Below are 13,430 nucleotides of genomic sequence, written 5' to 3'. Positions count from 1 at the left end.
GTGAAGCTGTCTTCGTTCTAAGCCTGTGTGAAGTCCCTGAAACATGTTAGCTCTAGTTATCAATAGAATGCAGGGGCCTGATGTCCTCCACTGTTACAGGTGAAGGAGACTAGGAAAACAGTTTGGGGGAAACGCCTACGACATTCCATTATATATGTGTTTTCTCTTTTTTTTTAGTTAATATTTTTTATTCTTTACAATATATATGTAAGTATATATTCATATTATAACAATATCTATCCAAGGGGAGAAGTACTTTAATTGCTCCCAGCGGGAGATATATGTTCATTATAGAAGAGACGATGAGTAATGGCACCAGTTTCCATTTTGGAAGTTCTGGACCTTGGAATTCACTTCCACGATGTTTTGCTGTTGTTACTCTATTTCGCTAACATTTATTAAGTCCTATACATTCATGTGTTATTTTAATTCTTCTAAATGTACAGATTGGACGTATCTCCATTTTACAGATATGAAAACTGAGGCTTGGTAAGGCAAACTTGGCCGCAAAATTCTGTTCCTCATCAATAGTCAGGTCAGCTCTCACTGTACCTCCAGAGCCCATGCTTCTGAACTGTATTGTGTTGTACATATTAAGAGCTTGAGGGATGGAGGGGAAACTGACTGAATGATTGTCTTCTATTAGAAGCGGTGATGCTGCAGTTAATCCCTCCCTGCCCCCAGTGATGCTCACGTCCTGCTCCTCTGACCCTGTGCCCTCATAGGTAGGTCAGCCCTCTGCCCCTCCCGCTCCTGAGGCTGACCTCACCATTCAGAGTCTCTTGCTAAGGGAAGAAAGAGTTAGCCAGTAAAACAATTCTGAAAAGAGGAGCCAGTCTGAATTAGCACAAAGACTTAAAGAGTAGGCAAAATAAATTTTTTTTAAAGATTTTATTTATTTATTTGACAAAGAGAGATCACAAGTAGGCAGAGAGGCAAGCAGAGAGAGAGAGAGAGAGGAGGAAGCAGGCTCCCCACCAAGCAGAGAGCCCGATGCGGGACTCAATCCCAGGACCCCGGGATCATGACCTGAGCCGAAGGCAGAGGCTTAAACCACTGAGCCACCCAGGCGCCCCGCAAAATAAATCATTTTAATGTGTTTTTTTTGTGTGTGTCAAATGTCCAGTAAAAGAGGCAAGCTTCACAAATTTTTGCAAAGTACCATATCACAAAACTAGCCCAAGTGACTTTAGAGTCTGTGGCGTAAGTTTCATTTACACATTTTAAAATTTTTTTTGACATTTTCAAATATTTTGAAGAATAATTTATTCCCCCAGGAGTCAAAATCTTGAAATATCTAACTCATCATTGCATTCAAAAGGTGCTTTTTATTGAATCATAATATAACCTGGCCATATAAGGTAAAGGTGAGTCTCTGCTGTGATAGTTTCAAAAAGACACATTCTGTAGCAAAATAAATTTTGTTCTATCAGCTGTGTGCCGTACCCTTTTGAGACACCTCCGTCTTTGGTCAGTTGCTCGTTAGCGCCTTTGAGTTTGTGCGTAAGTGTCCATTGGTCGTCATGTTTTTAGGACATCTCTATTATAAAGAGAGGCAGACCAGGTGGGCCTTCAGTATGGAGAAGGAGCTGAGCAGAAAAGAGTCTTGCCTCCCCGTCTCGCAGGGCCCACGGTGACGTCGTGTGCTCCTGCCCTCTGGCTTCTCTGTCTCTGAAGCGAGTCATGAATGGGTGATCCTCCCCATCCATACTGAGCTCTATTCAACCATGCTCACTTTTCCTATGAATGCTTCCAGGAGGGTCCGTGTCTTGACAGTCACCGCTAAACAAGGCCGTTGGCTTCCAGCATGATTGTTCATTTCATCTAGTTACTCCTACAACACCTAGCTTCCAAGGGGAGAACCCATTTGAAAGTGGACTCAGGTTCAGTCATCACTGGTGTGCTTCTCAGTGATTCCACAGCTGGGTCTTCATCTCTTGGCCCTCATTCGCGGAGATATTGTTGAAGCCGCATTTGCCAGAGACCCACCCAGAGAACACTTCTCTCACTCATCATGCTTCTTTTCAACCCCAGCTCTCCCCCCAAAACTCTAAGTTTTATCAATCTTGTACTTTTTAGCCACAAGACAGGCAGCTAGCTTGCCTTTTTTTGTTCAGGAGGTCAAAACAGGCTACACCATGCCCTACAGGAATTTAAAAAACAACAAAAACCCAGATGACCGGAATTCAATTTCAGCAGAAAAATGTCCATTTCCAGTGAAACCATTTTTATTGTAATTTGCACTTAATTTCTAGATCTGTGGTATCTCTAAATACATGTGTCTTTTGTCCCCACACAGATTTATTTTTGTAAGAGTTCATCTTGTTTGAGCCATTAACTGAATAGCAAAGGGTAGTTGATAAAAGACAAACGTTAGATGTCTCTAGGTTACTGTGATCAGTCAAACATTTCTATGAAAGAAAAAAACCTAATTACCTTTCAGGTTTTGAATTAAAAGTAAGATTGATTTTATCATCATTTGACCTCTAACTGGTCTCTTTAGTTTTAGGTCATTATTTCTAGTGTAAAACTGATGGAGAAAAATGAAATTGAAAGTGCTGCTTTTTTGGGTTGGAGCTGGAGAAGCTGTGCTTTTGAGTAGGTTACCAAATAGAACTCGAAATTCCTAACTTACTTTTAGGGAGGCCTGGCATAAAATGCTTCTTTCAAACATTGACCTCAGCTGGAAATGAATTTGGCTGGTCATATACCTACTCCTTGAGAGAGGTCGGGGTCAACATTTTGTTCCCATGGAAAATGGAGTTCTTTTAGTCCCCGTGGTGGAAGGGGCAGGTTTTCTTCCTGTTCTTTCATCCGACACCATTGCCTCATCTCCCTCTCTCCTCCTCTCTCTTCGTGTGTGTGTGTGTGTGTGTGTGTACGTGCATCTGTGTGTGTGTGCATGGCGTGGAGGGAGAATGGAGGGCCCCTTCCCTGTCCTTAGTAAACATTTGCTCCTGAGAAGAGACTGCTAGCCGGCAGAATGAACCGCATGGAAGTTACTGCTTAATCTGATGCTCTTATACAATTAAAGGATTTGCTGTGCCCTCCACTGTAATCTTAGTGCTGTCGAATTGTGTACTCACACCGCAGGAAACAGCTCTGCTCAGCAAAGCCCCGCTACAAAGGTTCTCCTTGTGTGCCTGTACATGGATAATTAAGTCTTAACAACAAAATTAGCAGAACAACTGGATGTTCTGGAAGTTGAGATCCCCTCACTTGGTCTTTTTTTTTTTTTTTTCCCCTCCCCGCCCACCCCACACCTCACCCCGGGAGTTCTCCTGTGGACTGGCAGAGAGGTCCGCCCGTCGGTATTGTCTAACGAGTGTTCTGAGTCGCTGTACGAACACCTTCTTCCAGGTTAATTGTTGAGGCTGTCTGACATCTAGTGTGAACATTGTGTTGAGTAAATCGCAAAACGACTGTGAAAAATGCTACCGAGTCATGGTCGATTCTCTCAAAGAATTAATTGCCTCCTAACATTTTCCTCCGGTTGTAAACACCTATGATTTTAAGCGACTTAGCATAAAATGTATCATTTCTGCAGAGAGAACCAAATTGCCTTCCCTACTTCGCAGTTTTTTTCTTTTAAGCATCTTTCAGTGTTTGTGTTTCCTTTTTGTTGTATATGGCGATGCCGTGGGGAGATTTTTAATCTACTCAAACAGAAGTCGCAGATTAAAACTTAAATGCAGTTTCAGATCTCAGAATAAACTGACTTCACTTCTGGAAGCCGATAAACACATCTCATTTGAAATATACTTTGCCCTGTGTATGAAAAGTGACACGCCGAATTCTCTGTGACCTCCCATCTTAAAATACATAACAAAGTAAATGTAAGGTGAAGTGTTTGAAAATTTTTAAATATTGTTCTGAAAGCCTAAAATAAAAATGCAACACGGTATGCATGATAGCCCTTTGGAGGAGCCAGTGGGATATATGGTAAATTTTGTAGAAGACTATGTCTCTTAAAATACCTTTAAATAACGTTCCTTTTTAATAGCTGGGATCTGGATGGGTTTTTCATGGTGGCTTAAAGTGGTGGAAAATTACAGAAAGCTTAAAAAGTAGCCCAAAAAAGTATCACACATGTTTCAAAATCTTTGCCTGAGCTGAAATCAATCTTAGTTCCTGCTTTATCGGTGTTGGTTTTGCTGGTGAGAATGGCCCTGGGTTCCTGAGCCTCCCTGGGGCGGGGGTATTTCGGGATCTGTGAATATCCACGTCCGGCTCGTGTTAGGATCAGGGGAATTGGGACGAGTCTTCGGGGTGCCCACCGTGTCTGGGCCAGAACCCATGCACCGAGACCCTGGGGTCCTGTAACTCCACTAAAGAAAATACGGCTCTGTGTGGACACACATGTCTGCCTAGCCATTGTTACTTCTTTTAAGAAGGAATTCTTGTTAATCTTTAGGGCAAAGCAGCATCTGATAGCCAATGTCAGGTTTTCAAACCACGGTGCTATTCTGTTGTTTAACAATGGTTGGGTGTGTTTTTTTTTTTCATACTTTAAAATTATATCTATTTTTTTCATCAGATAGAGAAGCTGACCCGAATCGAAAAACTATTCTTTGATCTAAAATGGAGTTTTGAAAAGTACAAAGTACACAAAGCCAAAAGAGTTCGGCTTTGTTCTACCTTCATTATATTTGAAAGTCTTAAAATTGGAAATCATACAGACAGTCGCACCTTCTAGTTGAAACTCTTCTGGGAGATTTTGGACAAGTGTATTAAAATCTCCTGGAAAAGAGGGTGCCTGAGGGAAACAATAAACATTGTCTGCTACAGAGCCACCCCTGTGCCCTGCCCTAGCAACTGTATAAAGGGCTTGGAAAACAAAGTAAGACTTCTTATTTTTATACCAGGGAAAATATAAAAACCGACTTCCTCTTTGGAGTTTTCCCAGGAAACTACTTTATAAAGACGAATTTAAATCTTTCCGTTTTCTGTCCTTGGAGGTGGTAAATATGATTGCGGCTTTATTCATTTTTATTGTAAATGAAACAGAGTTCAGACCGTCCGGCTGTGCGTCATTTGCTGGATGGCTGCCACCGACTAATGCAGACGTCCCACTGGGAGACCAGAGAAGAACTATACTTTGATTCACCAGATTGTGTTAAATAGTCCAGCTGTTGCGATTTGAAAGATAGTTACCTCAGAAGTGAAGTAGAAATGAACTTGGCATTTATGCCTCAAACCATTTTTATACTGTTTGGCAATCAGCTTTTCAGAGGTAGCATTTTATAAAATAACTCTCGCCGCTTAAAAGTTTCATTCACTGTAATGTTCAAAATGTCCCACCTTTATATTATCAGTAAAATTAAGCTTGAGTGATATGCAGAATTTGCATGAAATAAGCATTTCCCCCTTCATTTCATGAGCTTTGATTGTATTCAATTGAGCTCAGAACCACGTCTATTAGGGCTCTTTTGGGCATTAGTTAATTTGAATTGCAGCCGAAATGTTAGCTAGAATGTTGTTGAATATAATTGGAATGTGGAAAGTTGATTTTGAAAGGAGTTTCATTGAATGCAAACAATGATGTGCTTTTTTTAAAAAAAATTAGAATGCTGCTCTTTCGTCTCTTGTAATACAGTCTGAGAAATCACGGAGTCCCTTTCTGGAAGCTCAGCTTTGGCAGTGCTGTCTGCTGTAGGTCGGGTGCTCCTGGTACCCCTCTGCTCTGGAGTCAGGTCCTTCTTCCAACCAGCAAGTGGCCCCACGTGCCCAGCCCCGCACTCTGGCTCCCTTGCAGCTGCTTTCTAAGAGGGCGCCCATCCGGCTTCCCAGAGCCACACAGATTGCTCCGTTGCTTCTTAGCTCTTAATTCGCTTTTTTTGTTTTTTTGTTTTTTTGTCTTGAAACATCTCTTGAGCAAACCTTCTAAAATGATCCATGAAAATATTTCAAATGGATCCTAAACGACTACCAGTATGTTGTGGTAAGAAAGAAACCCCAGGAAATCCAGATTCCAAGATTTTAGTCCTGGGTCTGCTCTTAACAAGGTGTGTGCCCTCGGGCAGTTCAGTTAACTCACTCTTCTTTGGTGTCTTCATCTGACAAACGGAAAGGTTAGACTAGTTCCTGCCCGTCATGTGCCTTTCAGCCCGAATGGCACGTGAGTTTAGTATTACTTTATGGAACACCCATAAAATTGAAGTTTTACTTGGAGATCTTGTAGCGTACAGGAGAAGATCTGCCATACTTTTCATGATTGCCAAATATTATTCATTCCTTATTTGTGGTCACTGCCCTTAGGTGAAGAATTAAAGCAGAAAAATGGAACTGAATGATAGTCTGCTATAATTCCTATTGGATTGTGGCATTTGAGCCCCTGGGACTTTATGTTAGGGGAGAGGCTTTAACCTGCTAGAATCTGCCACCGTGACTGCCCAGAGCAAGAGCCTGGGTTCTTGGCACTGTCACGGATGGTACTCTCTGGCTCTTCCTGTGAGATGGGGATGGAGAGAGATGGGGGTTGCAGAGGAAGGTCTGTCTTTCCAGACAGGCCCCGGGGAGCTCCCTGTGGGGACCAGGACCAGGCCTAATGTGTCAAATCCGGAGGAGTTACAAGATAACAGAGGGGCAAACGGCAAGGCATAGCTGAAAGGGACAGACTCTGAAAGATACATCTGAAAACAGATTCAGAAAGACATAAACCAGTAAGCATGCCAAAATTAACCTGTGACAGGTTTCTGTTTCTGGAAGAAGCCATCTGGGGTAAGCCTCATGGAAAATGCAGGAAAACAGAGATGGCTCCTAACTCTTGACCTGACTGCCATGGGTTTTCCCCTCCCAGCCTCGTTTTGCTCCTCGGTTAAAGGACCACTTGGACCCGATGATTGCCGCAGTGCATTTTAGCCTTAACCCATTGGGATTCCAAGTCCGTGGTCATTATCCTGGAGAAATCGGTTACTCTGACTCTCAGTGCAGAGATTCAGAGAAATTGCCCAGAGCGCCAAGTTCAGCAATAATCAACAAAGAAAAAGAGTTCTCAAATTGTAGGCTGTGGGTGACTTAATAATAGATTAATCTGCAGTTGAGAAACTTACTTCAGGAAAGAAGAACAATTCTCTAGACGGAGACAATTCGGGCCAATTTCATCCTGACCACACAGGGTGTCTGAGTTTTCAGTTCAGTTGACATCCAGTTATCTTTTTGTACCAGTGCCCTGAGAGCATCTCCTGGAAGTTTTCACTTCCTGCCGAGGCAGAAAGCTTTTTCAGATGTGTTCATCCCCCTTTCACTTGCAGACACACATGGGCTTGAAAACATTTACGGTGGTTCTGCAGGAAGAAGAGGGTCAGTGTGGGTCCATGGAACTTGCTCACCTGGAATGAGGTGAAGCTTCCTTGCCATGCTCAGAGCGGAATGGCTGACTTAGTTAGCGGTGGGCTCTGCGACAAGATGGCGGAGCCGGACTGGTGGCCGACCTATGGATGGTTGTGTCTTTGCCTGGAACAACGTCACTAGGCTCGTGCTTCATTTCCTAAAATTCCCTTGCCCCTTTGTCTCCAGGTTAGGGTTGACCACCAGAGAACTCTGCATGAGATTGAGAAGGCAGGAGTGACCTCGTAGTTCTCTGTTTTGTTTTGTTCTGAAGGTCCACGTAGGGCTACTGTGGTTCGTAGGGCTCCTGTCCAAGTAGGCGCTGCTGCGGTTCATGTGAGCTATCACCTGGTTGGCCCACAGTTTTCCCAGCTCCCCCACCTCCTCCTCCAGCATTTCCAAAGTGACTAGGAGTGTGTGCGGTTCCCTGTGGCAGGCTCCAGGGCGTCCTGCAGGTGGTCTGCATCACGCGGTTGGAGACTGGGCAGGACGGATGCACCTCTGGTTTGTCTTCCATCTCTTGCCGCTTTTCACCCAGCCTCCAGTTCTTGCTGGAACTGTGGACTTCAGGCCCTACCTCCGACACAGAGGCCACAGACTTCCCTAGACGGACTGGCTCTTTCCCTTGCCTGACGACTAATTCGGATTGTAGAGCCCGCGTCTCTCCCATAGTGGGTCTGCTCCTCTGCCTGTACTCTAGTGGACACTGTCTTCCAGGTGTCACGTGGGTCCAAGAAGGTCCAACCAGGTACCGCTGGGGAAACGGGGGGAAAGATTCCCAAAGCATGGCAACAGATGACCTGAGAAGTGGATCTTCGGCCAAGGTTGACGGGTAGTGTCCTGGTGTTTTCTGGTGACAAGGGTGTTGCCGAATCTGGCCTCCCTCTCACGCTCCTGGCCATCCCAGTGCTTCCAGCTCTGCCACAGGAGACCCTGCGCGTTTGTGACCTGGTCGTCATCAACAAATGACAGTAAAACCGGGCAGCCAGGGGGCGTGGCTTCCAGGCTTTGGGGCAGGTTCCGTAGTGCTGGTCAGAAAGCGGGAAGACACTGGTTGTAGGGTTTGAGTTTGTAGTACCTGGGGCCAGACCCTGGGGGCTGCTTTTTCTCAGTTGTGCATCTGTTCTGCTGTTTTTGTCATAGAAGAGAGACCTCCAGACCTATTCACACCCGAGCCTGGTTTTCTGAGCCTCTCAGGCTTCATTAGTATCTGCCCATTTACGCCACAAGTGGATCCGTGCTCGGTGCGGGGGTAGAAGTGTGAACGAGGCTAACAATCCCTGCTTCGTAGACGCTTCCGCTTTATTTGCAGAGACAAGACGTTAGACAGCTAATTACCCGGTGTTCCATAATGACCGTGGGGAGTCAGGCAAGGGGGAAGGAGCAGGTGGTAAGGGAGCGTCTGGCCGGCGGTTCCGCCTGCTCCCGGGGTCGGGGAACAGTAGCATGAACTCCTGCAAGGGGCAGGGCGAGCAGTGAGCTCCCCAGTACAAGTCCTGGTGTCCAGAGGTGGGACGGAGGTGTGCTGGTTCGTGCTTAACGTCCTAGCATTTGCCAAGAAGACCAAATACATCGGAAGAGCCCCTGCCCTGCCTACTGCACACCCCTCAAGCTTCAGGACCAGGCCAGGTACCCTAGTACCTTCAGAGGGTGGTCTCTGACCAGAACTCCTGAGAGGAGTAGGTGCCAGCGGCCGGGTTTCCTGGCCCGTGGCAAGAGAACACGCGGACAGCTCCGTCGCAGAGACTGTCACCCCCGTAGCTGGAGAAGCGGAAGCTTCTTGCATCTGAATCGAAGGGAAGAGAGGGAGCCTCTGTGGAGAAGGAAACAGCTTCCGAAATGCCTTAAGACATTTCTCAAGGAGCACGATCCTCCATCTTAGAAAGAGTCGATGGTCACTTAGCGGTTTAGCTTATTGCCTGGATTCTTCCATCCGCCTCACTCCTCCCTGAGCCGCCCCCCCCCCGCCCCCGCCCGGGCCTGACCACATTTCTTCTAGTCCGTTCTGTCCTGGCAGGAGCATCTCTCAGCTCTCCCTCTGCGGTGGGGGTGGCTCACTTGGCTCGGCGCTGCCGTCTCCTCAGAGCTAGTCTGCCACCAGGTGTCCCCAGGGACACGCAGGATGTGGGCGTGGGGGCTGAGGGGCTCCTGGCTAAGGGAAGGTGGGGCAGGAGTCTGGGCGGCAGCGGGGAGGCCCAGGCGCGGCACCCAGGAGCTTCGCACTTCTTGAGAAGAGTGTGTAATTAACAGGTAGGTGCGTTTGGCCTTTTAACACTTCCATAGTTAATTGCTCTGACTTTTTCCGCCTTCTTCCTTCTGGCCTCGCACTCCTAATGTCATCTAATAGCTCCTTTTTTCTTTTAATGGCTGGCACCTCAAAGACCACTTTGTGCATGTTAATTAGACTTAGAGCATTTGGGGGTTTTTTGTTGTTACTGGTCTGAATCCAGGAATATGAAAGCCAAATATTTTCTCTCTCTGCTTTTTATTGTTTTGTGTAACTGTTCTTCCTCCAGGCCTCTCAGTAACACCGGACACAGGAGCGAGGGCCACGAGCAGCAGGCGGGACCCGTTGTAGTTTTAGATCCTGTTTCCACACACGAACCCCAAACCAAAGACCAGGTCACTGAAAAAGATTCCACTCCACGCAAGGATGGCGACGAGGAAATAAAACCGGAACACCAAGAAGACGGCATTGAGAAAACGAGAGACGCGGACAGCTCCCACTGCTGATCCGTACCCCGGAGGGCTGATGGGTGCACAAACCCTTCCCGGAGGGGTACGCGATCAGTTCTGGTGTGTTGGCAAACGCCGTAGACATTCTGTTCTTGTCACTGTACTCAGAATGCGGGCTCTTTTCTGGTGTCACTTTTGTAAGTAATTTACCTATAAACATTAGTAAGCTCAGCAAAATACACATCCTCTGTAGGTTTTGTTTTTCTTCCTAGGGATAAGATATTTTTTCGAATTACTGTGTTAAGTGTGACTTCTTTTAGAAGGTCACAGAAAATTCGGGTGTCTGTCTTTTTAGGTAACGTGCATACCACTCATCAATTGTACTGCTGAAAGTCTGCAGCGCTGTGGATGAGTGGATGAGTAGAACTGACCAACTTTAAGGAGATTTAAAACCCCCTCTCCCCAAAGTAGCTTCTGTTTTCAGTCTGATCTTTGGAGAGAGAAACTGTAGCAGCGTGAAAATTGTGAGGCACCGTGGTGTACAGATCACTCTCTAGGATATACCGAGATAAGCTTCAAATTCAGGAGCTGCAGACATCAAACCAGCCTTCCCAGAGACCAGGCTAGTTGCATGCATTGTCAGCTCTGGGACGGGGCATGGGCACCAGTGACTGTGTCCAGAGTCTTCCAAGGATCCTGGTGGGAGTGCGCTGGTGGCCCAAATGCAGAATGGAGGGGAAAGTCCCAGCCTTGGATTTCATCAAGTACTATCTCAGTGAACCGTGTGCCCTGTGTTCGGAGCTCCTCGTGTTTTCTCCCATACTGAGCAGCACCGGTACTGTGGTTTATCGCGATTTGTCGTGATTTCTTCTGCATAGTGACGAGAAGTGATAATAAGCACACAGTTTTCTTGCTTCACTGCTGTTCTACATTACACAGGTTTGTTGTGTGCGTGTGTGTTTTCTTAAAGAAATTAAGTGGTAGTTAGTCTCTAAAAATACGTTTCAGTCTACCACAGTGAATAAATAGAAATGTAATCAGGGATTTTTAAAAAAGAAAAAAAAAACTTATACAGCTTTTCCCCACGTTGATTGTTTCCAAATTGGTGTTTAAAATAAGTGGTAATGTACTTGAATGCATTTTTTATGACAATGATTCAGTAATGGTAATTTTACTATTAAAGAAAGTGGAAGGTTTAGTTTTGTTAGCGTGGCTCAGCATGTAGCTGTCAGGTGTTTCTCACCTAAGGGCAAAAGAAAATGATAGTAATAATGTCAGTGGTTGTGTTTCAGTTTTGCACGTGTGCTAAGCATAGGCTCGAAGAGGCGGGTAGGCAGGGAAATCAATGTACTTCCTAAATTTCGAGATAATTACCCTTCGGTAGCTTTGTTATGCTTGCCTGTTTCCATGTTCTTCCAGTGATGATTTTACAGTTACTTATCGGTTTACTCACGGGGAATTAAAATGTAATGTTTTCCAACTGTAATTTTCCTAATGGAATAATAGTGCTCTAGGATATGCTGACTACAGACTGCATTAGCTCTGAGACAAGTTCTGTTCTGCTGTGATTGGAACTCTCCTCGCCACACTTATTAAAAAGCACTGACAGTTTCCCACTCAAGGTCAACTGTGGTTATTGACAGTTTTGGTTGAGTTCCCCAAACCGGTCACTCTTCAGTAAGAAAATTGCCCAAGAGTCGATGACTTTAGTCATTGTTCATAATTGGCACCGTGGGTTATTCTGAGGAATTTTACCCCGGGTTTTCTTCATGCTCTCCTTCCTGGGTCTGTCAGGAGTCTGCTGGCAACGGGTTTTACATACGCCTAGGAGTACAGGGACACACAGACCCATCATACCGTACTTCATCACACTCATCAGCAGGATGATACCCTTAGGAAGACACTGTCCTTTCCAGGGTAAGAAGGTAAGCGCTTGGTGAGACGTGTTGCGGGGCCCGGCACCAGTGAGTACCTGGTTTTTGAAAGTCTTCTTGTCTTTTCCAAGTTGCTTTCTTCATGGTGGTGACAAAGCATTGAAAATTAGCTTGGTGGAAAGGTATTTGATGTAGGATTTTACTCCCCTTGTTCTGCCTGCAGTATCCTTTCACATCAGTGTTGAGGAGCTTTGGCCTGCTGGGGTGCCATTGTCAGCAAACGGCCCGAGACAGGAAAACCCAGGAAGACCAGCGCACGTGTCTTCAGGGGAAGTTCTTAGCTGTTTCCTCAAAAACATCATAAATGAGTGAAAAAGATGGGTGTCATGGCTCTGGCCATTCACCGGCAACTCCTCTTTCTTCACCTTCTTTGCTAACAGCAGGTTGGAAATGGAATCCTTCAGGGACAGATGATTGTCATCCTTCCAGACCGTCTTTACGTTGTAGGTTAGGTAAATGCTGGTCCGTATTACAGAATCCTGGATGTTTTTTCTGTGTGTGTGGAAGGGTTTTCATCATGGAACGTCAGCTTATGTGGCAGTACGTTGTGGAGAGGGGACAGCTGTCTGTCATCACTGACCCCAGAAGGATCATCAAGCAGCCTTTATGTACCAGATTGGCTCGGTTTGGAAGTTTCTTCCCGGCGCTAACATTCCCCAGTCCCATTGTCATTGATTCATATGGGGTTTGCCTAGTCTCCTTTACTTTTTTAATAATTTCCATATAGTATATAGTACATGTCTTATACTGATAACGTATTACCATCATGTATATATAGAGAGAGAAGATGTAAGTAGAAATTATGTTTCTCACTTTGAGAGATTAGAATGTTCCCTCTCCATTGGTGACCCTAGTCCCTGAGTGAGGAAGAGGTGGACGGGCTGTGCCCTGCATTGAAATGAAAGCCCTGACCTGGTTGAGGTCATAAATGACCTCTTGGGTTAATTTAATTTTGTTATTAACTTAATTTATGTATTTTTGTGCTGGCTCCATTCATTTAATTATGATTCATGTTATGGTTCAGGGCAGACTCTCCGATGATATCCCGTGTGTGTGTGGATATGTGCAAGGGCTACGCAAACACCCAGCCATGTTCCGCCCGTCTTTAAAATGAATTTTCCAGGGGCGCTTGGGTGGCTCAGTGGTTTAAGCATCCGGCTGTTGATTTTGGCTCAGGTCATGATATCAGGGGCGTGAGATCGAGCCCCGTGTCTGGCTCCATGCTGTGTGTGGAGCCTGCTTGAGATCCTCACTCTCCCTCTGCTTTTGCCCCTCCCCCCCCTCAAAAAAACAAAACAAAAAACCATAAATGAATTTCCTTACAATTTCTCGTACCTCACTGTGTGTTGCTAAGCACCAGGACAGGCAGTAGCAGCTACAGACAGACACCGTTCTCCCAGCTTAGACACCAACCAGCCCTCCCGCCCCGGGCTCTGAGAACGTGCCACTGAGCCCATTTTAAATCACTGCTTTGAGCGTAAGGCCCTGGTG

At 45.7% G+C, this 13,430-nt stretch overlaps 1 protein-coding gene across 2 annotated transcripts in view; it reads left to right on the top strand.

Annotated features, from left to right (window-relative positions):
- Positions 1–11,621, top strand: part of SHTN1 (shootin 1) — a 100,743-nt gene extending 89,122 nt beyond the window's left edge. The window contains exon 17 of one of the 2 annotated variants that reach the window (XM_046027048.1): positions 9,846–11,621. In XM_046027048.1, coding sequence (XP_045883004.1) covers positions 9,846–10,062 — 217 coding nt within the window. In that variant the 3' untranslated portion in view covers positions 10,063–11,621. The remainder of the gene's footprint in view (positions 1–9,845) is intronic. The other variant, XM_046027049.1, reaches the window with a different exon arrangement.
- The last annotated feature ends 1,809 nt before the right edge of the window (positions 11,622–13,430 follow it).

Source organism: Meles meles, chromosome 13 (genome assembly GCF_922984935.1).
Source record: "Meles meles chromosome 13, mMelMel3.1 paternal haplotype, whole genome shotgun sequence".
NCBI lineage: Eukaryota > Metazoa > Chordata > Mammalia > Carnivora > Mustelidae > Meles > Meles meles.
Note: the sequence above shows the minus strand (reverse complement) of the source record. Positions and strands in the feature narration are given on the sequence as shown.